Source organism: Penaeus monodon, chromosome 28 (assembly GCF_015228065.2).
Source record: "Penaeus monodon isolate SGIC_2016 chromosome 28, NSTDA_Pmon_1, whole genome shotgun sequence".
Lineage (NCBI taxonomy): Eukaryota > Metazoa > Arthropoda > Malacostraca > Decapoda > Penaeidae > Penaeus > Penaeus monodon.
Window position 1 is genome coordinate 10,224,510 of NC_051413.1, and position 345 is coordinate 10,224,854.

The 345-nt window shown below is 34.2% G+C and overlaps 1 protein-coding gene across 1 annotated transcript in view; it reads left to right on the forward strand.

Annotated features, from left to right (window-relative positions):
• Positions 1–345, forward strand: part of LOC119591039 (protein sidekick-1-like) — a 14,197-nt gene that overhangs the window by 2,473 nt on the left and 11,379 nt on the right. The window contains exon 3 of the mRNA XM_037939767.1: positions 188–271. Coding sequence (XP_037795695.1) covers positions 188–271 — 84 coding nt within the window. The remainder of the gene's footprint in view (positions 1–187; positions 272–345) is intronic.

Below are 345 nucleotides of genomic sequence, written 5' to 3' on the forward strand. Positions count from 1 at the left end.
CAGATCAACAGGGCATTTCCATCTTTCGTTCATTAATTAATGTTTTACTCATAGACGATGCTTACATTAATAGGATAATTTTATTATTAAGCAACCATCACCAACGTTAATAAAAATGTACTATAACTTGAAATCCTTACGTATATGATCGACTAACTTTACAAATGAACTGTTTGTCTTATTTTAGCACCAAGTATCGTGGATCAGGCAGAGAGACATTCACATCCTCACTGTTGGAATCTTTACGTACACCACAGACGATCGATTTAAGGTGAGTGAGATGGGAGTTTATTGACTGTAGAAATGATTATTTACACTTTCTGGAGCCATTTTTGAAGAAAAGGT